Genomic DNA, 23,094 nt, shown 5'->3' on the forward strand with positions numbered 1-23,094 from the left:
TAAGAAAATACAATATTATGTAGGAAGGAAAATATTTTCATGACAATTTGCTGGAAGGTATGGTCGCAGCATGTTTCTTATACTATGACACTTTTGAGATACACGTCCACGCGTGAGCGGTTCGGCCGTCAAGCGTCGAGCGATTGTGAAGGAAAAGTAGGCAGCATTTCAGAAATCGGCTCGAAATGCGCAACTAATTTCGAGCACATTGAAGTATACGTATATAATTTTTGAAATTTTATAAAAAGTATATTTGGAGTAATATGTTTATTAATAAAATTTAATAAATAAAATGTTATTTATTAAATAAAAATTAAAAAAGGAAAAAGTAGAATCGAACATAAGATCTCCAATATTCTGATCTTGTACCCAACGCCCGAGACCACGCGTTCTTGATCACCTCGACGAACGCGATACATATAGTGTATGGAAAGTCGTAAACTATTGTATATCTCATCAATGTTTACGTTTTGAAATCATTTTTGCATTTGCATTTTTGCTACGTTAATGAGAAAGATATATGATTAATATAATTTAATAAAAAGAAAATGAAAGAATTTTAATTCGACAAAAATTGGAAATTTTCACATCTGCTGGAGTATTGAATATTAGTCCAAGAAACCGAAGTCTGTCAAAAAAAAAAACGGAGAACTGGCAACCGTGTTCGTGATTTAAAATTCTTTCAATTTTTGTTATTTCGATAGAGCGAGACAGAGAAAAAACAAACGGATAGAAGCTCCGATTGTAATCGGTGAGTCTCCGCGCGGACACGCCGAACTGGGCCCGCTAGCAAAACAATGAGTCATCTGTCTCTGTCCTTCTCTCTGTGGTCGCTTGTTTCTAGCGACCGAAAATATTTTCTCGACGATCTCGACCGCTTGGCGTGTATCATAAAGAGGAAAGAGACATTCTAGACAATACTTAATTTTTATTAAATTATATTAATCCTTTGCCCTACGATTTAAGTTACGATGGCGCGTGCCATAATTAACAGCCTGGAACATATTGTTTATGTTTGGCTCGATTTCTTTACCACGAGTCTCACATGATATTAGTGAAATAGTTAATCATATACCTTTCTCATTAATATATAATAGCAAAAATGATTTCAAAACGTGATAGTTAACGAGATAGTTAACGAGTTTACGATTTTCCGTGTATTTTATGTACCACGTTCATAGAGGCGGTTTGTAAAAACTCAGCGTGGTCTCGGGCGATAGGTGCGAGATCAGAATGTTGAGGATCCTATGTTCAATCCTGCTTTTTCCTTTTTTTCTTAATTTTTTTTTTAAACAAATAACGTTATTAATGACAACATATTACTCCAAATATATTTTCATAAAATTATAGAAATTATATGTGTACTTTAGTGTGCTCAGAACTAGTTACACATTTCGAGCCAATTTCTGAGGTGCTGCCTATTTTTCCTTTACAACCGCTCAACAGTCGACGGCTGAACCGCTGGATCGCGTGCGGACATGCATCTCAGGAGCGTCACAGTATAAGAAACATGCTGCTATCATATCTTCCAACATGAAAATTATCATGACAACATTTTAGCATGAAAATTATTATAAAAATATTTTCCTTCTTACATAATTGTTATTTTATTAATAATAGTGATTGAACGTCATATTAATAAGTATATACATTTTACTAAATATTATGTACTTTTAAAATAATTACTTTATTATTTTTACATTACATTGATACATTCGGTTTTCTTTCAAAGAGCTATTGACCACGCTTATGTGCCACAAAATGTAATATCTTTTAATATAGAATACTGATAATATCAATTTAAAACTAATAAGAGTCGATACAGAACGAGATGCGTAATTTTAAACTGGAATGATTCAACTTCAATAACTCCGTGATGTCTTCTTTATTCAACATGTGAATAAAGAAGGCATGTTGAATAAAGAAGACATCACAGAAGACTAAGGAAAGTAAAGGATTGATAATTTGCTAGAAGATACGGAGCATATTTCTTAGTGCAACGCTCCTGAAATACACATCCGCGCGCGATCCGGTGCAGCTCAGCCGTCGAGCATTGAGCGGCGGCGGCGGGGGGAAAGAAGGCGATGCCTCAAAAGTCGACCCAAAATTTAATATGTATTCCAATAACTATAGGAAGAATACCGAATCACTTTAATAGATAAATAAAAAATTATTTGTATGTTGCATATAAAGGCACATATAAAGGCTTTTTGATTTGTTAATTATAAAATTATATTGACATCATCCTTATAATTATATTAATCATCCTTATAATTATATTAATCGCACTTTTGCGATTTGATTGATTATCAGAATTTTCTTTCGGATGATAATTATAAAAAAAACATTTCACAGAAAGTACTGATCGACGTTACATTATTACAGAAACATAATTTTTTTTTGGATTTTTTCTAAAGGTAAATTAAAACGTTTAGAAATACACATATAATTTCAATAATTAAATAAAAATATATTTAGCCTGTAATATATGTTTGTTAACAATGTCTTCAATCACTTATTTAAAAAAAAAAAATTATGAAAAAAGAAAAAAAGAATTGATCATGAGATCTCTAACATTCAGCTCTCGCATCTTACGCGTGAGACCACGCCGAGGTCTTGCAAATCTTTTCTATGAACGTGGTATATAAGGCTCATGGAAAATCATAGAAATATCCCGTAAATTCGTGTTTTGAAATTATTTTTGCTATTATACATAAATTGGAGGGATATAGGATAAGCATAATTTATTAAAACTACTTATATTTTATCTATAATGTTCCTTCTCCTCTTAATTATACACATTGAGCGGCCGAAATTTTCCAGAAAGCATTTTCGGTCGCTAGAAACAAGTGACCGTAGAGAGATGGGGGGGGGAGGAGAGGAGAGGAGAGGAGAGGAGAGGAGAGGAGAGGAGAGGAGAGGAGAGGAGAGGAGAGGAGAGGAGAGGAGAGGAGAGGAGAGGAGAGGAGAGGAGAGGAGAGGAGAGGAGAGGAGAGGAGAGGAGAGGAGAGGAGAGGAGAGAGAGAGAGAGAGAGAGAGAGACTCTGAAGGATAGACTCGCTGTTCGCTTTCGTTCGACGAGCCCAACTCGGCATGCGAAGTCTCACCGATTACAATCGGAGTTTCTATCCTTTTTTGTTTTTTCTCTGTCTCACTCTGTCGTACTTCTGTTTCAATAATTCGTTCTGCAATTCAAGAATGTGATTTCTATCGATTCTGGCATCATCATCGATACATCAAGAACGCATGATTCCTTCTCTAAACAACAATCTTGATATATATTTCTATATATACAAAAATATATTATTATGGCGTTTCCGGCTGATAATATATTGCTGATTTATTTACAATGATTCAATCCATTTCTATAGTTGAATAGCAATACTATACTTCGTTTGCGCGCGACCGATAGGAGGAATGGCGCTTCTTACTAAGACTCGACATCCGAGTCAAAAATGTGCTGTATACAATAATTTCAGACCTTGCATAAGTAGCTGGCGATTTACAGAAAACCTCAAAGAACAATACTATGCTTGCAGAAACGAGTTACGAGCTTTAGTATAAGAACAAAGTGTATTCGAAAATTTCATTTATATGCTACGTCTGTTACGAGATTGCCGCTTGTCGTTCCGACATCCGAGCAGAAAGAAAGCTCAACCGAAACACATCACGTTCCGAACCTTGATATATGCATGTGTAAATAATTCAGTAAATAAAGTTTAAACATGTGTTGTATATATGTACACGCACACACTCGCGCGCGCGCGCACACGCATACATACGCACACGCGTATGTATGTATGCTATTATATATGCATATATATATATATATCTATATATATATATATATACACACATATATATATACACATACATACATATACATACATATATATATATGTATATGTTATTTTATATATATGCATCAATAATTTACTAAATAAAATGTATGTAAAAGACAGAACAGTGTAATTAAAATAATTATCTTCATTTGTATTCATATGTAAATAATATGGTATGTTTCTTGTTTAGGAAGAAATTATTTCAAAATTGAAATAACTAATATCATATTTATTTTATTATTTTTCCTCTCAAAAGAAAAAACTTTGACCAGGGCACGTTTTGATTGATATGGGCCTGAGTAGGTCGATAATTCAGATCATTTCTATGATTCAGCGACGCACTTTTCATGACAGCGCCGCTGTCGGAATATCGCGGAACTAAAATATTGCTCAGTTTCATGGCTACACGTCAATTTCACTCGTAATATACAAACGAAATTTTTGTACACGCCTTTCTCTTATACTAAAACTCCTAAAACTCCTCGCGTTTCTAAAAGCATAGGATTGTTCGTTTCGGTTTTCCGCAATTCGCTAGCTACTTTTTATGAACGTGCAAGATCTGAAACTCTTATATGCAATACATATTGTGATGTGTTGACAGAAGCCGATAACAAAACTGTAAGTCTTTAATTTTCTTTCGTTTTTCGTATTCAAATGTAGCTGGTGACTTGCGTTGTTGTCGATACTTTAATTGTGGAGAAGGATTTTTCAATCCATAAACTCAGTTACGAGAAAGGCGTTTTTAAAATTTAATGATAAAACAGGAAACTCCAGCATCCCCTTAATACCGATTTTAAATGATCTTTTAATCGTTCGTTCAGATGGCAAACTTCAAGAGAAACTTCGTCAAAAATGGTCATAATGAGATTTTTAAAAAAGCATTTTAAATCTTGAAATCTCTACTTTCGAAATCGATAATCGACATTTCGATATGATTGATTTTTATGGAGTTATATAAACAGAAGTGGATATCCGTCAAATCTGAAAATTTTGTACAGATTTTACAAAGATGTATGACGTGAATTAAAAATCGCACACAAATGCGACTTACAGCAGTAGAAAGAGTGAATCTTTATCTTCAATTTGCTTTTTTATTGAACGGTGTACGATTTTTTTTCATCGAGTTATTCAAGTGAAAGGGAACATTTTTGTTTCAATAACTCGTTAAATAATTCGTTGTTACAAAATCATACAACGTTCAATAAAAAAACAAATAGAAGGTAAAGAGCCATTCTTTCGACTGCTGAAAACCGCATTTGTATGCGATTTTTAGTTCATAGACTTTTGTAAAGTTTGTACAAAGTTTTCAAATTTGACGGATACCCATTTCTGTTTGTATAGCTACATAAAAAATCAATCAGATCGAAATATCAATTACCGATTTCGAAAGTAGAGATTTCAAGCTTTGAAATGCTTTTTTAAAAATCTCGTTATGATTATTTTTGAAGTTACATTTTTCTGAATTTTTAGCAATTTTTGAGGATGGACTAAGTGATCCTTTAATTTTTTTTGCGTAGTGTATGTAAATTATTATATAATATGTAATATTTTTCAAAAATTATGCAAACTCTCTACAAAATAGGCGCATATGTCTTGTCTAGAAACTCAGTGTCTACAAGTTAATTATGTTGTCGCTTAATGTATCATCTAAGATATTAATTGATTTCGCTCGATATCTAATCTTTCTATGTCACTCTAATTAAAGTCGTGATTGCAATCTATGTTCAGTTATTATTGAACTCATATTTGTGTTTCTTCAGATATGGTTTTTGTTTCGCATATTCTAGTCTTTAACCTAAAAATTTGTCCAACATAGATTACATTACAATCATTACACTTAATTTTGTAAACCTCATTCTTATTTGATAATTTAGAGACAGGATCCTTGTAACGTTTTTATAATGTCTTTATAATGTTATTTAACTTATTCAAGCTGAAGAATGAAAGGTTGATTTTCATATTTTTGGCAATGTTCTTAAACTTATCCGAAATCTGATCTATGTATGGCACTACGAACTAAGATATTTTTTCTTTATCTTAAAATGTAATTCTGCCTTTTGTCAAGAACTGCAATAACTAAAGCAGTTGGAATGTTAATACATAAGGATATTACGTCTAGTGAGACTAAACTATAATCCGAATCTATCTTACAAGGGAACCGTTGGAGTCGTCCTCCGATTTTTTGATGGGTTTTGAATATGTTGTAAAATATAAAAAATTGGTGAAGGATAGTTCCGATGGTTCTCTCGTTATTATGTTTCAGTTTTTTAATAAGATCGAAGCTATTATTAATAAAGAGCTTGGAGCTTTAGGAACACTTTTAATAATCATTTTATGCAGAAAGATAAATTATATAACGGACTATCATTGGAAGAAATAATAATGCGAATGAGTTTGTGGATTTTTGGTAACGCATAAGGCTTTGGAAGGTTACCGTCGCTACAATATATTTTTTTGTATGTAGTTTTAGAAATAAAATTTAATTTATTCTATTTCGAAAGTAAATTTTTCAATTTATTAATAATTTATTAATAATTTTATCGGATCTTTATCAATTTTCAAGTATGTGGAAGAATCTAATAACATTAGATTAATCTTTTCAAAATATGAATCTTCTCTAAAGCCACCTTGTCAGCCTTAATAAAAATCACATTATGATTATCGCGTAAGTGTGATAGTATATTTAAAAATCTTAAGAATATAAGAACATGAAATGTATTTAGTATATTAGCAAAGAAATGGCTTTAATATAATAATACCTAATAGTTTTTAATTTTTTTGCAGATACATAGTATTTTGCTCGCTCTCTCTTTCAAAATGAGTATACTTGAATACGCTAAAAACCCGACCGAACAAACGCTCTAAAAAAAGAATATATGTCCGGAAAAAATTGGACGTCTAGTCAATTTATGTCAATTTATGTCAATTTAGCCTATTTATGTGTGATAGCGTCACAGTGACTTAAAATAACTTCCAACTCCCTCGCTCGCTCCCAAGTTCTAAAAGGAGTAAAAAAAAGTACACATTGAAAACCCGCTCGAAAAAAGAGTACATATCCGGAAAAAAGAGTACGGATGGTCACTCTAGTTACACTATGAAACTAAACTGCGTTCCAATAAGTATCTTACACACTGGAACACAGTCAGTGTTGTCGCGCGTCAAAAAATAATTTCACTAAATCCCTACTTCAAAATTTACTAAATAGCCTCAAAATTATATTCACCAAATGCGTGAAATGACTTAAAAAAAGAAGGGATAAAACAGAGTAAACATATTTTTGCAATCTCTATTGACGATTGCTCTTTAATAAATAAATGTCACTGTTTGCAATTTATATACAGATATATTAACTGCTGAACTACACATTAATAAAAGCCGGTTGTTCCATCTTTCGGTAAATTTTAAATAAGTCTCTGGCAATGCCAATTGGATGATTTTGTTATAATACTTACCTAATGCGTAAAATTTGCCAAAAAGTGGAACAAGTGACTCTAATATATATTGAGACCCTAATATATTGTAATAAGATCTCTCTCCACGTACTATTATTATTTATATTTTTTTAAAAATAATTATATTAGACTAATTATAGAATTATTGACAAAATAACTCATTACACTTTACTAGTCTGTGAAATTTAAAATGAAACCTGTATATGAATGTAACTAGATTGCTTGCATTCAACCAAAAAACGCAACTTTAACCTCTTAGGCACGGCTGAATTTTGCGGGGCTGTTTCTCTGTACGGCAGAGTTCAACGCGAATTACGCGTAAACGATACAGCACTGCAACGTGTGACGGACAATGCTGTTCTCTACGCGAGTACATTGGAATGAAGTTTTTGATGATTAAATTATATTAGGTGTTGGAATTAATTCGTAGCGTTTTTTAATGAAAGAATGTTATTTATTTCACATGAGCATTAAAAAATACATTAATGAAACTACTTCCCATCACTTGTAAAACGCTACGAATTAATTCCAACACCTAATAATTTTTCTTAAAGATATGATACACATACTTTAACTTTAACAATTTACTTTAATAATTAATAATATAATACAATTTTGAGTATGATATAATTTAAAGCACGGTACGACATATAGATCCACGTCACAATCTTCACACTCATAGAGCGATCTTCGTTTTTTATTCTTCCTACCACGCATGTTTTTATTTATATCATTTTCGATTTCCAAGTCTGTTCCTGAATTGTAACAAATTGCTCTTCGTTTTCTATTTATTTAAATGAAAAGCAACAATTCATACCTGACTCTGGCGTCATATCAAAAACAAAGACTGTATATTCTGTCGGTATATTGTTAACACTGTTATAAAACGTTGAGAAGGCAAAAAAAGTGTGAAACAAAACATGTGAAAACGATCATTTAATTCAAATGGTGAGCGAGTGAGCCACTAGAGTGAGCCACTATAGTGGCGCGTGTGGCTATTGGATCGCGTGCTACGCAATATGGCGCCGGTGGTTACCAACCACGGCGAAGGACGTATGGCGGGAAAAAGTTAGGTTGAGAATGAGCGCTACGCACTGCTTCTGATTTTATGCCATGAGGCGTTTTAATACACACTTAATGCCTAATTAACTAAATACAAATGTTGATTAGAAAGTAGAGACGTGATTGCGCGTATAAGACGGCTCGGATACCGGCATCGTGTCACGGAGTTACAATGCTAGAGCTATGAAAATACACTCTAAGAATTTATCTGATGACGCTAACAATTATCTCGGACATGAATAATAATCGGTATCGGTCTCGCGGAATACACAAAGCAATTCGGAACCTTAACTTCCGAGATCTAACTTACTGACTATCGCAGAGACTTACACGAGGTCTGCACGCGACACGCCAGAGAGAGAATGGGGAGAGTCATGGAAAGAACGACCGTATCAGCGTCGCGACAGACGCATGCAGCGCCGCCACTAACGTTCGCAGCGCCGCAACTAACGCTCGCAACGCCACACGCGTCGTTCGAAAAAATGACATCCGCGAAAGCCACTATAGTGGCGCGTTGTTCAGAAAGATGACATCCGCGAAAGCCACTATAGTGGCGCATCGTGTCTAAGAGATTAAGATTCTTGATTGGTTTTTTTTTATGTTAATATGATCTAGGATTCTGAGGAATTGAAAACAAGACCAATAAGAGGAATAGAAGATGCTGACATTAAAATTCACCAAATAAAGAAGTAATTCATTGAATCAACAAAAGATCTTAAAAATAAAAAATTAATGAAAAATCACAAAAAACGGCAACACTGTGTTCTGTGTCTTAAATGAAAAACATCCTTATCACAAGCGATCAGGGCCCAATATTTCCGGTTTTGATTAGTGACCGCTCAGTCAATCATCAAGTGAAACTTGCGCTTCTCTGATAATATAACTGTAGTTATAAGCCAATTAGAGAATTGCATTAATCTCAAGACATTATTTAAGAAAGTCTTAAAATAAGAATAACCTATGATTACTGCCTTATGTTTTTTATATGTAGGAATTTCTTAAATTAAAAAAATTTTTTTGAAATATCACAATTGTGATTAAGCATTTCAGAAATGACCTTCCCTCCATGGATTCGCCAGAGGCTTAATAATAGAAGATTCCCTAAAATGAAATTGATGAAATGAGATTGAATGGTACAATGATAAATTGTCAGATCATCTTTGACACATATATTCGTCTTTGTTCACAGACGCTTAAAGAGCGTGCAGCAGAGATTACAGCGCAGAAAGAGGCGTTCGCCATACAGAAGAGGATCGCTGACAACGAGTGCTCTGAGCTGCGTACTGCTATTACTGATAGAAAAAGCAGGATACGGCAGTTGCAGATGCGATATGACAACAGCGTCGCGACAATAGGTACTACTGTGGATGGGGCGCCGATGAACACTGCATACTTAAAGATACAAAGTGCTCAAGAGCGGTACATGCTGCGAGAACAAGGCGACAAATTAGACGAAACAATCAGACGAACAGAGCAGGAAATACGTAGCATGGAAAATACATTGCGTGTAGTAAACGTATGTAACGACAAATATAGGGACAGCATGAGCACAGTTGATCAGGACGGACCTGAATGGACGGAACAAAACAGACTCGATGAGCAGATGCATAATGCACGACAGAAGCTATTGCAAAAACAAACACAACTGCAACGATTGTTTGATAAATTACAGGTATTTTCGTGTACATATCCTATCAATACCAATTAAAATTAATATGTAACACTGTTACATTACATTGTTGAATGCAAAATTTTAACATTGATATTACGTTAATTTATGTTGACTTTTAATTTATATCGATTTGATAGGAGAGTTTTTCGTATTTATCAAAAAATTGATATAATTAAAGCAACATAAAATAGTATAGGATAGTAAAAAATAAAAACTATATGCGTTTGTACACAAACAGATGACAGCAACAGAAAGATCTAAAAAGTAAAAAGTACGATAAAATTATTTTTATTTGTTTAGTTATATATTATTTTTATAGCATAAAAAGATCTATATTTTTCTATTGCAAATAATCCATGTATTAAATGTTTAACTCGTGCAAAATATAAAATTAACCATAATGGAGTAAATTTAATTGATAGTAATAAAATATAGAAAATTAATATTTCAATTTTATCGGGTAGAAAACGCAGAATGATTATACTCAATTGTTCAACGATATCGAAAAAAGCAAAGAAGAAAAGGAAAATAAAGAACGTTACTTATCAGGTATTGAGAAACAAATGGCAGATCAAGAAGAGAAGATATCCAGAGCCAATAAGAGCCTTCGTAAGGTACAGAAGGATATAAATTTATATGTTTCTAAAAGGGACGATGCTGTGCTTCTGCAGCAGGTAGGTAATGATGAAGATCTGCTATTAAATTATGCCTTTAGTCGATTTTATTTCGAGATGCTTTCCTGCAGAGAGAAGTGGAATTGCGAGAGCTTCAAGAACAAAACGCCTTAGTTCTTCAAGATATCGCGGAGTTCACGATTCGTCATGTAGAAGCTGAAGCGTATGTTAAGAAATTGCTGATAACTAAGAACATTGAGTTACCATATTTTCCTTCATCGATTAAATCGCCTAGTTCCACAGGCACGATAGATCATTTGAAGAGTACGAGTCGCATAAGTGCTTTTACATCATCAAGGGAGAGTATCAGTAGCGTAATTAAAATAGAGCCGCAATTTGAGGAACGTACGTACATTAAGAAAGTACTATTATGATATCTCTTTAGAGGATGCTGGAGTGACGGCCGAACTTGATCGCTGTCGATAGTACAGATTTTTTAAAATTTCAAATAAAAAAGTCAATAATAGTGATATCTTTAATTCATTTCTTTATTTGTCTCACTCAAACGCATACATCTATCCATAATTAACATATTGCAATGCTATTTCTTGCAAGATTGAATATTGTTAAACACAATTATTGCTGTTTATCATTCCGAGTCTTCGCTCATCGTTCATATACGTAATTTACAGATCAATAGAAATCTTTCTTTTTAAACTTTTAATCTTAATTTTATAAACTCAGTATCATTTGCATGTAAAACGTTGGGTGCTGAAATGTCGTTTTGATTCACATGAGCTAAGACTTTTGTATTAAGGAAAGATCTACGTCAGGTGACAGTTTTATGAATTGAAAAATGTATTGTATGTTTTTAACTTTTTTTTATTTTAATATAAAGTTTACTGCAATACCTCCCACAATTTTGCGTCTACTTTAATTTTATAAAAAGATTTTTGATTCCGTTCAGTAAATTCGAAGATCTACAATATCGATCTACAATGTTCCGATAATTTAGTCACTACAGCATCCCTTTAAATATCTTCATGTTTTATTTAGAACTATATCATCAAAGCAATTGGGAACTAAAAAGAACATTTTTATTGATTTCTGATGATTGATTTTTTAAAACGTTGAATTTTCAAATTATTAAAATCATTTAAATCTTAATAACAATTATTAATTCGTATTTTATTTGATTTTAACAGCGAGTAACGCATCGAGGAAAACTGCAAAGCATCCCACATCTGAAGAATCGCTTGCTTTGTCAAAGCGATCCACTATTGCACACAAAAAGCAACAATTATGGAAAAAATTATAATAATAATTTCGATAATATAATAATTCAAATTGGGCATTTATATGTTAGTTCGATATTAGCTAAAATAAATGTAACGCATGGAAAAAGTCTGGTTACATTAATTAAAATTTTGATTGAAAATGAACAAAATTTTTTTATTTGAATCTATTATAATTTTATTTGATACAATCAGTATTCTGCTTGATATAATCAAAATCTTTTGATTCGTCCATTTTCAATCAGAAATTTTTATTAATATGGTATTACGTAACAGTTATCAAGGTTGAGCATTAAGTTTTTTTTTAAACTAAATTTTAAGTTAAAAAGTTAAAGTTAATTTATAAAATTAATTTACTTAAGTTAAAAATTGAATGAACAAAAAATTATTTAGTTAATGTTACGTTAAGGCTCTTGAGTAGTTGCTGCGACCATGTTTGAATCGTGACGCCATAAGCGAGAAATGACAATGTTACAATAATTTATGTTACGTATCATTTGTAAAGACAATTTGGATAAATTTAAATAATCAGATCGCTTAAAATTTATAAAAATGGACGATAACTGTCTTTTCCTCTCTTGAGTCAGTAAATGGTCATAAAAACACGTAAATTGAGCCTCTATTCGGGAAAGAAAACACACGATTTGACAGTTGTTGAAACGAGTGAAAAATACATTTTTACTTATAAAATTTCAAGATAATTTTAGTTTTTGTCCATTTTTACGATTTTGATAAGTAGTATGAGACATTTTCATAATTAAGCACATAATAACAAAATAGCACGTAACATTAAATTTTGTTAAACTTTTCTATGGCGCTACAGAAAAGTGTCGCGTAGAGTCCCTATAAAAGGTTGCGTACAATGAAGAAATTGAAACAGAGAATAAAAAAAAATGGAACAGGAATAGAGAATAAGAATAAAGAAAAAAATGAAACAAATTGGAACAGGAATAGAGAATAAGAATTTCAACTTATCAGAAACTGTGTATTCTATAATGCGTTTAATATCTTGCTGTTCAGCGGAGAGTTGCATGAATTTCTCAATAAGGGGATTTATAATAAAATGGAGTGGTTCCCAAAGATGTCTATTTATTTTCTCTTTCAATACGCTCAATTTATGGTGACTTGGAAAATGCTCTACTCTTTTCAATGTACACGTAAAAATTGTTGCACCTAAAAGAACTGAGCAATTGTTCGTGCTATTTATTAAAGCGATAGCGAATATCCAAAATTAATTTTGCTGTCAGACACATTCTTGCTTTCTACAATTCTATTCTACACACACTCTATCTTATATCTGGGATCATTAAAATAGTTTGAATTCAACTCTATTGTCGCGTATAACAGCATTTGAATTGTACGGCAAAAACAGCGATTTCTGGTTTTGACTATTGGACAGCGGGCAGTGTCCAGACTCTGGCTACGGTCCACTTGATGCTACAAATGTTATGAAGCATTTTTTGATTAATTAATTAGTGAAATTTTTTCTTCTGATTGAGCTAAATACTTTCAAAGCGTTTCTAGCGCTAAGTGAACCGCACCCTCTGTTATAGAAAACTCTAGTGTCGTGAATATGTTGATATGGATAATTTCGTAATGCAACAAAAAGCGTTGCGGATGTTTTCAGACGAGTCACTTCGTCATTTGAATGCGGATTTTCGAGCTGAGCGGATGTTTTTCTCAATACTGTGACGTGACGTTTTCCGTCCGTCACGAGGGTCGCATGGCCGACCGAACAGTGCAGTCTAGCGTCCTAAGTCCTTCCACATTTTAGAGGGCGGACGCACCTGCGCTTTTTCCGGGACATTATTTGCGTGTCTTACGCGTTTAGCGTTGCCGTTTTCGTTTCCCTTTTTCTGTGTATTCCTGTACCGAGAGTTATAGAGGCCAGCGACTCCCGCGATCTTGACAGATTGACGCCGCCTCACCGGACCGTGAAGAGAGAAGAAGGAGGATGGCCAAGAATGGGAGTCGAGTGATGACCGCTGCTGACAGATCCGCCGGGGCGCACGATACTCTGCTCCGGGTCGCACGCAGGTGATATCATTCATTATTACGCCCTTTTTGTTGTCGCAAAGCATCTTCTATCGCATCCTCTTCCAGACACAAGGCGGACCGAGGATTGGAATGGCAGGACAGGGGTCACGCTCCAAGGACGGCGAGGGCTCCGAACAGGCGCCTCGAGGCCTCGAGGCGGCCCGAAAAGATCCTGCGGTCTCTCGAATTTCGCGCACCAGGATATGCGACACGAGCATGACGCGGTTCCCGCGATTAGCGGAGCCACGCACCAATCAGGCACGATAAGGTGCTCCCTCGCGAGGATAACGAGCCCTGCATGCCCCCGGAAGGATTAGCGCCCGGCACTTGTGGCCCGCTTGACGAGAGCACATGGAAGGACACAGGACATAGCAGAGACAGGAACATTTCAGAGACGACCAGGACGAGCACCTGCGGGGAGTCACGGTGAGACGAGCGTCACAGACTGTACAGTCGCCGGTTGCCGAATCCAGGAGGCGTAGTTTTATTATAATCCTATCGGGCGTATTCCAATGAGCGCACGTGGCATTGCCATGCATTAGATTTCCGTGGGATTCGAGTACGCGTGTCGCCTCCCGGAACGGTCCCTTATCGCCGGGGAAATTCTACTGCGTCTGCCAAGGTCACAACCTCGTCATTCGTTGTAAGCTTTTGTCGCGGATCATATTTTGTATCGTAACGTGTCGAAGTTCCGTACTGTAATGTTGGTGCGTATCTTGTCGTTTTGGAAGTCTGTAGCGTAAGATCTGCATGTCTATTAAAGCGTCGGCCCTCTGTGTCATAGCAATTAATGATAGCAATAATTTATGATAATTTATGATAGCAATTAGCAATGCGCGTATTCTGTCGTATCGAAATTGTGTAGTGTCGAATTTGCGTATATTCTATCTTTCTCTGAACCCCGGCTGAGCGGCGCGAAGCCCCGCGAACGCGCACAAGGTCACGCCAATCGTTGTCAAATTCCATCGTATTTTTGGCGAAATCTTGTTCGCATAATTCGCGAGGGTATCCCTGTGTGGCGTGAGCTCGTGCCGCGGGGATTTAACGAAATTGATATGCCTAGCGTAAAGCATTTCGGGGCCTGTGTGAATCCGTTATCGCGCTCGATTAGAACCTATCGTCACGATTTTGTCGCCAGATGTAAATGCAAGTCGAAGACTTATTCAATACACTTGTTAATTTTGTTATTGTTAATTCTGGTGTGTTTTATTGCCGTCCCTGTTCGCTTCTCCAAACGATCCGCTATCCTCAAACCGCCCCCTCTGCCATTCCCGAGACTGAGTTACCGGTTGAGAGCCCATCGACATTCACAGCTCGTTAGAATATTGCATAAAGAAAATATCGTGTAATTTCGAGAAAGAGTGGCACGCTCGCTGCATGGCGCCCAACTATTGTTTCGTGATTGTGTGTCGCTCTTAAGAGCGGCCGCGCGAAGATGTATTTCTGTCGCGTTTCGTTTAACATTACCTATCATCCGATGGCATAGGAAAATCTTAGCTGTGAATGCGCGACGAAGTTGCGCCATGCTCATGAGCGGTTGCAATACATATATCCGTTCGAGTTTGCGCTTGCGTGTCATGATTTTGTGATTCGCGTTTCTGCGATTATCATTACTTTTTATTATATTAATTTCTATCTATTTTTGTGAATAACATGGTTAGCATCTTATTGTGCTTTTTGTTGCATACGTACGGACGATCTTCCTTCCCTCCCGATCTCGGGGATGCGAGTAATCCCCAGACTAGTACCTCTGTGCCGTTTTCGGATTTTGTTGCGTTTTTCGAGCATGCTCTCACCTAATATTATAGATCTAATCTCTAAAAGCGTTAACGAACGTCATTAATCAGTTGCCCTATTTTAACTTTTAATGACAATATCGATATCGTCATGTGTCGTTGCGCAGTTTTCTCATCATATAAAATATCTGCGCAATGACATTGTAACAATGAATGCGTACCGAATTACGCATGAAGCGTACGATGCATCATTTATCTTTATTATTTATTAATTAATAAAGAAGGATACAACGATACATCATGCGCTTCATGCGTAACTCGTAACGCATCCGATATCGACACTGTCGTTAAGAGTTACAGCAGGACGCCCATATGGTTGTATGTAGCGATGTTCCCGTAACAGATTCGATTATTCGAGTATGATATCCGGCAAAGGAAAAGGACTTCTTCTTACTTTCATCCTCTCTCGCCAATGCATGATAATTCAAAAGAGTGCAACGTTCGACCATCTCGAGCAGCCATGATGGCATCGCTACTCTTGTATTCTCGAATCTTTCGACTCAAACGATGAGCGTCGCCATGACACACGGCTTCAATCTTTTCGAACGCGTAAGGTAAATAGATTTGCTTTGTTAGTTAATAGCTCTTCTTATCAGAGAGATTTCTTCGCCTTTCGGAAACAATGGATACCGCGAATCTTCTGGATAATCCAGATGTTATTAGACCAAACGATAATCATAAACGATAATAATCTCTTGAGAGATATGTGCATAACGAAATTACTGATGATTCAATAATTAAATTCGTGTTTCCTCCTCTCTCCGAAATGATCTTTCTAGCATTTTACCGATTAAGTATGGCATTTCCCCTCCCCTCTTCATGTTGTTCACTTTTTTCGATCGCCGGACATTCCTGACGAAAGACTCAATGCATTAAAATATTAGTACAATAATAATGGGCTCTAAATAGTGACTATTACAATGATACAGAGTATTAAAGACCCAACCGCAGAATTTGTTGCGTAAAATTATTTATATATCTCAATAATAATTACATAAATTTAGATGTTTAAACCTATTCTCTTTACCTATTCTGTTTCGGCTTCTTGATTGAGTCCTCATCAGAAATTCCAAAGATTTTTAAATTACAGTTTTGTAACTTCTTCTTAACATAGAACGTTTTTTCGCAAGTTATTTTCAGAATAATTATCAATGTAATTATAATATATCAATACATTAAATATCAATCGCATTCTACACAACATTATTAAACAAGATGTCATCGAAGTTAGAAGTCATGGTTAATTTATGTTATTATGAGTTATTTGTAAATAAAGACAATTTGAATAAATCTAAATGACGAGATCAAACGCAAAAATGGACATGTTGTGCCGCTTTGTTACGGCACCGGGCTCGGGATCCAGCGGGTCTCAGGATGCACAATTAATAACTTGACACTTATTGACGATTTGATTTTTTAATCAATATATGTATTCTTTACAATAAAATAACTTTAACATTACACTTCGTCGAATCTTAATTACTTATGCACATTATCAATTAATACGTCGCGACTGCATCGTTTCTGAATATCGAACAGGAAAAGAGTAACGCGACGCAACGAGAATTATTATTGATCCCCGCCCGCTTCTTGGTTCTGCGTTATATTTCGTTCTTCTGCCGATCGTCCTTGCTGAATCAGCGCTTATGTATCAGAGTTCTAATTATCAATTAGGATGCAACGTTGAGTTTCATGGGTCGATAGCGCAATTAAATCCTACGCTACATCTTTCTTAAACAATTTGCGAAATTAATATTTATAATCTTTTTTTAATTCTTAATCTCTCTCTTATCGAGTCACTTACGTCTTAATAGTCTACTTTTTCTGCCTTGTGTAATGGCACTCGTCACATCTCTTCTCCCTTAGAAGAAGGGAATGAGAGATCGAATTTCCCTAAATTTTATTATAAGTGTATAAAAAAATATATATATTTTATATATATATATATATATTATTTTATGATCATATTACAATCGTTCTTCATATTCTATACTTGTTTAGTATAGAACGTACTGATGCGAAACTCTATTTCCGTACTTGATTCCATTTACACAAGAAGTTTTTTGCCAAATTCATATATTTCAAATTAAAAATGTAAATGTTTCGTCCAAGTCTTGGCCATCATCAGTACAACAAACAAATGCAAGATGTTAAATAATAGAACGTCAATTAAGATGTCGAAGTGAAATTGATATCCGGAAATTATTCTAATTCCTTGAACTTTTTGACATATGAGATTAAATCTTTTTTCTTGATCGCTGTATGTTAATCACGGGATTGTCAAATTCTGACAAATAAATTTATACAAGTTACTATATTAATTTAATTTATTAGGTGATTTAATTATAAAAACTTATCCGTATATATATGTATAAGCAACATTAAAGTTGAATTTATGTGTTATTGCTTTAAATTTTTCCGGAACATTTTTAAAGTATGAAATTGTAACATCCGGCTGTCAAAATCATTAGTTAACAAGTCGGCTGTTACTAAAGCAAAAGTGAGTACAACGATATCGCGTAAAGTCTGTATCGCGAGCATCGGTCCTTATGCTGCTATACTCACGCGCTCATCGCGTGAGCGCCGTAAATAATCTAGTACAGCAAACACTATGCAGAATTATCAAAATATATTTTTCTTTGCAACATAGGATTTTCTTACATAAATAAATTCGCTGGCAGGCATCGCGCTACTCTCAAATCAATAATTCAATCATTGATCACATAAACCAACAAGTTACAAGCACAATCAAATGCAAGATCTTCGTAATAATTGGCGCACAAATGTATAGCAGAACCTAAACGAGCGTAATACTTAATTTAATCGTATATATAAACCTTGAAGTTAATGATTTAATGGTAAAAACGCTGGAATAATAGGAATATATATAAGCGCAAGAATCATAAAACTAATATTAGATACAACTATTGGATTCGAACAATAATTAAGATATCTCCCTGAATTAGTTGGTTTTTTTATGTGTTGAAAATAATTTTTTCTTGTTTCATTAATTTTATGCCAAAAAAATTAATATCTTTTTCGTCGCCAAAATCTACTGTGAACTTTATCCTATTAATATGTCCTACAGACGCCACGATTCTTTTCTTCGGTTGCGACTATGGTTGGCGTCTGCGAGACTCAAGCGGAGCCTTCTGATAACGGTCTGACAGAATTGAAAAGAGGGATCGGACAGGTTCCGCGAAAACTCGTAAATGCCAATCAATCCGGAAGGAATAACCTTAATGCAGGCCCGAAAAGAAACAAGATTGCAAAAGACATTATAAATGTACCTAAGTCACGCAATAATAAAAATCTAGGCTTTGTCATCCGAGACTGACTAACAATTTCATCTTAGAAAAACAGCCGCCACGTCGCGCTTAAAAAATCATAAAACGCATGGAATAATTTCCCACGGTAGCGTTATCTAAGATCAGACTCGCGACTGATAATGGTAGCCCTGCACGCAAACCTAGTCATGCACGGTAATCATTTGTTTACCTAGTCGTATTTTCCGCGAGAATAACAAAATTCGTCATCCGTCTGGAGCGATCTTGGCTCTTTAAGGAAAACATAAATTACTTCTTTTCTTCTCGAAACTATTCTAACGATGTACTTTAGATTAACAACAATAGGACGCTCATCGCAAAAATCGTAAATCTCGTGTGACACTGCAACTAACTTTTGCATCCTAGACAAAGGGCACAACGCCCTTTTTCCGGGATATAAATAGAGGTCCCGCGGAAGCGCAGAGCGTCAGTACGAAATTTCAAACCACTCGGTCCACGTCAGTGAAGTACGCGGTCAGTTACGAGTCAGTTAATCCATTGTCACGGGCAGTGCGGAAATTATTGAATATTTCGCTAATCACTCCAGTTCGCGATTCCATCCGAGTGCGAACTTGTGAGCAAATCGCAATTGGAATTACCAGCCATACGCCACTGCGACTGCTCTTCGGACGCTCTCCGCGGACGACGGATTTCCTTGGTCATCCGCTTAGAATACCTACCCGATATCTTGGGCCCAACTAATAGTAAGTCGCATTTATTTCCAGTCCACCCCCGCGTTTCCCAGCATGGAAACACACTCATTGTATTTAAATACATTTATACGCGTTTCTAATGAACACACGTCAATTTTAACTCTTCGGTTCGTAGTGCGTACCATTAGGAAACGCGGACGAACCTCCTATGTTCGGAGGAGTAAGCGGAACCGTTCCTCAGGGCCACCCACAATCGCGCCGCCACAACCGACTGGCGAATAATTCGCCGAGATCTCCTATTCACCAACAGAGACACAACCGTTAGATCTCATCTCTCCTCCTGTTATCGACCCTGCTATTCAGGAAATCCTTGGTTATTCCCCTCCTCCTCTCGAGGAACGATTCCTTTCTCCTTCTTCTCATGAAGAAGGATTCTCACTTCCTCCTCCTTTGGATCAGCTCCCGCGCCTCCCGTTTCAATCGAATCCCGATTGACTGGGATCGGATGTTCCTGTTATATTCGTCCCCCTCCAACGAAGAGGACAGATTAGTCACAGTATACATCCCCGGAAACTCCACGCCTTTCACCGTTCTCTACAAGCACCTCATCCCGATATGCTCTTGCAACACTTTCTTCGTCTCCCATATCCGTTAATCCTAACTCCATTAACCCTTTCCTCTCTCTACACACACACACACACACACACACACACACACACGCGCGCGCGCGCGCGCGCATACATCCATAAAATGTAATGTATATTTTTTATGTAAAGAGAAGTTTTTAATGTATAAAACCCTTTATTATTATTATTTTTCTTTTTATTAATAAATGTAACTTAAGGTATTCCTCTGTCTTTTATTAAAATCACCTCTCGCATTTACTTCCCTCGAATACCTGAGGCCGCACGAGATCCAGTCGCGGGTCAAAAGGATTAAGTTCCTTGATCCAAAAGTAGGACCGACGTTCGCACTGTCCAGCAAAACAGGTGTCATAGCGTCCCTTTGGACGTTGACCCATATTCCGGGACTGAAAAGGTGTGTACGACTCACGCCCGTATACCTGAGATTGAGTCTAACCGTCCTTCCATACCCTTTCCATTCTCCCTCATTGGCTCTTTGATCAAATTTCCAAGGGTTTGGACGTAACACTATCATGATACGAATTAAACAATTTTTGAATATCTTCCACCTTATCTTTATGCACAGATAATACAATGTCATCGACATAACGGAAATAAAAGGACGCAACAATATTATTAGTCGTGAGAATTTCCTGTTCTAAATCTTAAAACAATGTTCGTTAATATAGAAGAAAGTGGAGAACCCATTGCGAAAAATCTGTTTAAAAAATTTTGTCAAATTTAAAAAATGTGGAATTAATTATAATTGTAATTGCTTTTAAAAACTCATGGATAGGTATCGACGTCTTATTTTCAATGAGATTCCATTTTTGTTCAATACTTTTCATTACTAAATCGGTAGGAATAGGTATAGGTTCGTGTACATCGATACCACGTCAAAAGATATAACGCTAAAATTATTATCGATTGTCCTTCATTAAGCTTATTTACAATGTCGAAACTATTTTTTATATAATTAAAATACTTTTTGTTACTATTATATATAATGTCCTTTAAAAAAGTCGCTAATGGATAAAAAGCGCTATTTACGCAGTTAACTATTATTCTAAGCGGATGGCCTTCCTTGTGAATTTGGCAGTCCATAGGAACTCCCCGGGGTCACGTCGTCTCTCAGACGACGCCATAAAAATCCCCGGGCGGGAATAGAAGTCGGCAATAAGCCGACTGGCCTGAGGGACTCCCAGAAGTATGCTGCACGCGTTCCTGGGAGTCCCTCATGCAAGGCCAGGTAAGGACACTCGGAGGGGTTTTAGTGGGTACAAGCCCCACATAACCCCGGGCTCTCCCCCGAGGCTCGGGGTATGCGTCAGGCATTTCCCCTCCGTTATCAAAAAAAAAAAAAAAAAAAAAAAAGTCCATAGGAACTCAGGAGTCCTCCGTCCGATACATACAGTTTTTTATAAATATTTTGGTCAATGTACCACTTGGTTTTCCAATTATTTAATAAATTACGAATTTCCGTTGCAATAATTTTATTAGTGGGATCCTTATTTATTACTGTATATGTGCTCTGGTCATTCTGATTAAGAATGTCATTCATTTTGCATTTATAATTTTCGAGATTCATAATTACTGTTGTATTTCCTTTATTCGCTCTAATAATTAGAATTTCAGGATTCTCTGAGATGAATCGTTTTATCTCCCTTACATCTTCTTATATGATATCATTAGTAGTATAATAATGGCGGTTCTAACCCAGGTCCTCTGAGGGAGGCGCGGGGCGCGGGGCATACTCATAGGCGCGGGGGAGAAGGCGCGGGAAGTACTGGTAGGCGCGGGGAAGCGAGGGGAGGCGCGGGAAGTCCCGGCGCTATTGGTGTTTATTGATATGATGAGTCCCAGCGCTATCGGTGTTTACCGATATGGTGCCCACATCCTGCCGCAGGCGTTAGCGCCACCGCCGCCGCCGCAGACCCCGCGTCTATCCCAAAAAATGCGTTTCAGACAGCCACTGCGGAGTCCACTCCCTAAATGCATGGTAGTATTATAACGCGAACAAGAAATATTAAAGAAAAAAAAGAAAGAAAAAAACTATATAATAAAAAAAGTATTCTTACTTTCTCTACACCCTCTCCCTCTCCGTCCTCCTCCTCCTCCTCATCCTCCGCTGAATTCTTAGTTCTCTTCCTCTTCTTCTTCTTCCTCCATCGCCGTCTCCTCCTCCTCCTCCTCTTCCTCCTCCTTCTCCTCTTCCTCCTCCTCCTCTTCATCTTCCGCTGAATTCTTATTCCTCTTCCTCCACAGCCTCATCAAGATTATCGATGAGATGGTTGAACGCAATTCTATTAATGCGCACATGCTTGAGATCGTCCACCTCATCGGCAATCTCGATGAGGCGATGGAACAGTTCTAATTGATCTGCATGTAATTGAGTGAGATCAACTATGATATTACTCTGAATCTGTTCTAAGAAAGAGGAAGAAGAGGAGGAGGTAGTCTCCTCAACTTTTTGTTCTTTTTGCATGTTATAGCTGCACAATAAAAAAAATTATCACTTCACTTAATCACAGAAAATGTGCAACAATATATATTCTACCATTAACGTTAAATATAATGATATAATTAAATATAATGATAGAATATTGTTGCACGTTGGGGGAAAAAAAATATCACTCACGTCTTAACACATCTTGCGCGCGGACAAAGCAGGACAAAGACTGACGTTGAGAATCGAGCCTGCCTAGGATCTATAAAAGGGCAG

General features: G+C 36.1%; 1 protein-coding gene across 12 annotated transcripts in view; it reads left to right on the plus strand.

The window, feature by feature from the left end:
• Window positions 1–13,017, plus strand: part of LOC105152712 (coiled-coil domain-containing protein 39) — a 231,403-nt gene extending 218,386 nt beyond the window's left edge. For 10 of the 12 annotated variants that reach the window (XM_087416285.1, XM_087416286.1, XM_087416287.1 and 7 more), the window contains 4 exons: window positions 9,546–10,028; window positions 10,493–10,702; window positions 10,774–11,047; window positions 11,848–13,017. In XM_087416285.1, the coding sequence (XP_087272411.1) occupies window positions 9,546–10,028; window positions 10,493–10,702; window positions 10,774–11,047; window positions 11,848–11,960 (1,080 nt within the window). In that variant the 3' untranslated portion in view covers window positions 11,961–13,017. Of the gene's footprint in view, window positions 1–9,545; window positions 10,029–10,492; window positions 10,703–10,773; window positions 11,048–11,847 lie in introns of those variants that run through there. The other 2 variants (XM_087416293.1, XM_087416296.1) reach the window with 2 other exon arrangements.
• Window positions 13,018–23,094: the final 10,077 nt, after the last annotated feature.

Source organism: Acromyrmex echinatior, unplaced genomic scaffold (assembly GCF_024713525.1).
Source record: "Acromyrmex echinatior isolate Ae372 unplaced genomic scaffold, ASM2471352v2 Scaffold20, whole genome shotgun sequence".
Taxonomy (NCBI): Eukaryota; Metazoa; Arthropoda; class Insecta; order Hymenoptera; family Formicidae; genus Acromyrmex; species Acromyrmex echinatior.